General features: G+C 34.5%; 1 protein-coding gene across 1 annotated transcript; it reads right to left on the bottom strand.

The window, feature by feature from the left end:
* Nucleotides 1–1,024: 1,024 nt before the first annotated feature.
* Nucleotides 1,025–1,729, bottom strand: LOC141691180 (uncharacterized). The gene is made up of 2 exons (XM_074495919.1): nt 1,397–1,729; nt 1,025–1,354 (listed from the first exon to the last, which is right to left on the bottom strand). Exons 1-2 carry the CDS (start codon nt 1,727–1,729, stop codon nt 1,025–1,027), a joined length of 663 nt encoding a protein of 220 aa, XP_074352020.1.
* Nucleotides 1,730–1,950: the final 221 nt, after the last annotated feature.

The following is a 1,950-nucleotide window of genomic DNA, read 5'->3' as shown; positions in this document are numbered from 1 at the left end:
AGTAATATCTACTCGACGGATGAGCTATATATCTACTCGATGGATGAACAACATCTACTTGACGGATGAGCAATATCTACTCGACAAATAAGCTATATATCTACTCGATGGATGAGCTATATATCTACTCAACGGATAAGCAATATCCACCGGGAGTAGAGAAATCAGGAAAGCTACTCGAGAACTCAAAAAGATATCGACAAGTCATTCTTTCACTAGAGAACTCATAGTTATTGACAAGTCTATATCCATTCGAGAACTCAGAGATATCTACAAGTCAAGTGAAGTCATGAAGACTAGAGATCTCGATGAGCTGAAGACCTCTACAAGCCAAACTCATTATGGAATACTAGAGATCTCGATAAGCCTTTGTACTTATCGAGATATCAAGTGTTCTATTAATTCAAACTGGAGATCTCGAGGTACAGTCTCAAAGTACAGAATTGCAAATCAGTTTAATATCCAAGATAAACAATCAACAAACAATCCAACCGCCAGATTGACAAGTCTACAAAAAGCTGCTTGAAGTGTGTGCAAGATCAATGACAAAGATTAACTGACGGATGAAGATTAAAGTAAACACAAGATGCTAAAGATATGCTAAGCCATAAATGGAAGATTTGCTTTTCTATAAATAGAAATGACAAGTGACAGTTTAGAAAAGCTAATAACATATTTATTATCCATTGTGTAAACCAGCAGTTAATTGAGCTATAAAGTTAGCACTGGTCCTCTAGTTAGAAGTAACAATTAAGATCAAAAAAGTTCTTGTAATACTCTCGAGAAGAAGCTGAACTCTTTAACTTCGAAGAGCTTAGAAATTTTGTAGCAAAACATCTTAATTTTTAATACAAAATTTAAGTGAGTTTTGAAGATCTGTGTTCTTTATTTTGTGCAAGTTTAATTCTGCATGAACACTTTTCTATACAAGATTTAATTTACTTTGTTCAACCATTATCTTTCAAGAAAAGCCTAAAATCAGAAAAACACATTCACCCCCCTCCCTCTGTGTGTGATTCATTACCTAACAACGTCTACGTCCACCGGCACGCCCACGTCCAAATCCATATCCATGCCCACGTCCACGTCCAAATTGATTATTTCGTCCAAATTCATTACTAGTCACAACATTCACTTCAGGGAATGGTGTCGAACCAGTTGAACGAGCTTGATGATTTTTCATCAAAAGTTCATTATTTTGCTTGGCAAGAAGCAATACAGATATAAGCTCAGAATATTTTGTGAATCCTCGTTCACGATATTGCTGTTGCAGGAGCATATTATTGGCATGAAAAGTGGAGTAGGTCTTTTCCAACATATCATTATCATATATATTTTCACCACATAATTTCAGCTAAAAAGTAATCTTAAACATTGCAGAGTTATACTCGCTTACACTTTTAAAATCTTGCAAACTCAAGTGTAGCCAATCATAGAGAGCCATAGGAAGTGTGATACTTTTCTGGTGATCATATCTTTCTTTCAGATTTTTCCAAAAGGTTGTTGGATCTTTAACAACCAAATATTCTGTTTTCAATCCTCCATCAAGGTGGTGGTGGAGGAATATCATAGCTTTTGCTTTATCGTGTTCATAAGTTTTGTTCCCTTCTTTAATAGTGTCACCAAGACCCATAGCGCTAAGATGGATTTCCGCATCCAAAATCCATGTTAGGTAATTTTTTTCGGTGACATCAAGTGCTATGAACTCAAGTTTTGTAAGGTTCGACATTATCACTATATAATAAACATGAATTAACCATATATATAATCAAAGAAACTAATATTTAGATCAAACAATGTCATGAAAGTCAACCAAAATTTTAAAATTATATATATAATCGAAGAAAGCAAAAAAAACATAAATGAGAAAGCAGTGCATTTGAAAGATCTAACAAGCGGTCATGTCGCTAACATGGTTCAGATAAGGAGCAATAAATTTACAGTAGATCA

Source organism: Apium graveolens, chromosome 10 (assembly GCF_009905375.1).
Source record: "Apium graveolens cultivar Ventura chromosome 10, ASM990537v1, whole genome shotgun sequence".
In the NCBI taxonomy this organism is placed as follows: Eukaryota; Viridiplantae; Streptophyta; class Magnoliopsida; order Apiales; family Apiaceae; genus Apium; species Apium graveolens.
Note: the sequence above shows the minus strand (reverse complement) of the source record. Positions and strands in the feature narration are given on the sequence as shown.

What these genes read in the sequence shown, in the direction of transcription:
- LOC141691180 (XM_074495919.1), bottom strand. Translation starts at nt 1,729, where the DNA reads ATGTCGAACCTTACAAAACTTGAGTTCATAGCACTTGATGTCACCGAA. An exon ending in GTTTGCAAGATTTTAAAAGT is followed by an intron (nt 1,355 to 1,396) that starts GTAAGCGAGTAT and finishes ATTACTTTTTAG; the next exon opens with CTGAAATTATGTGGTGAAAA.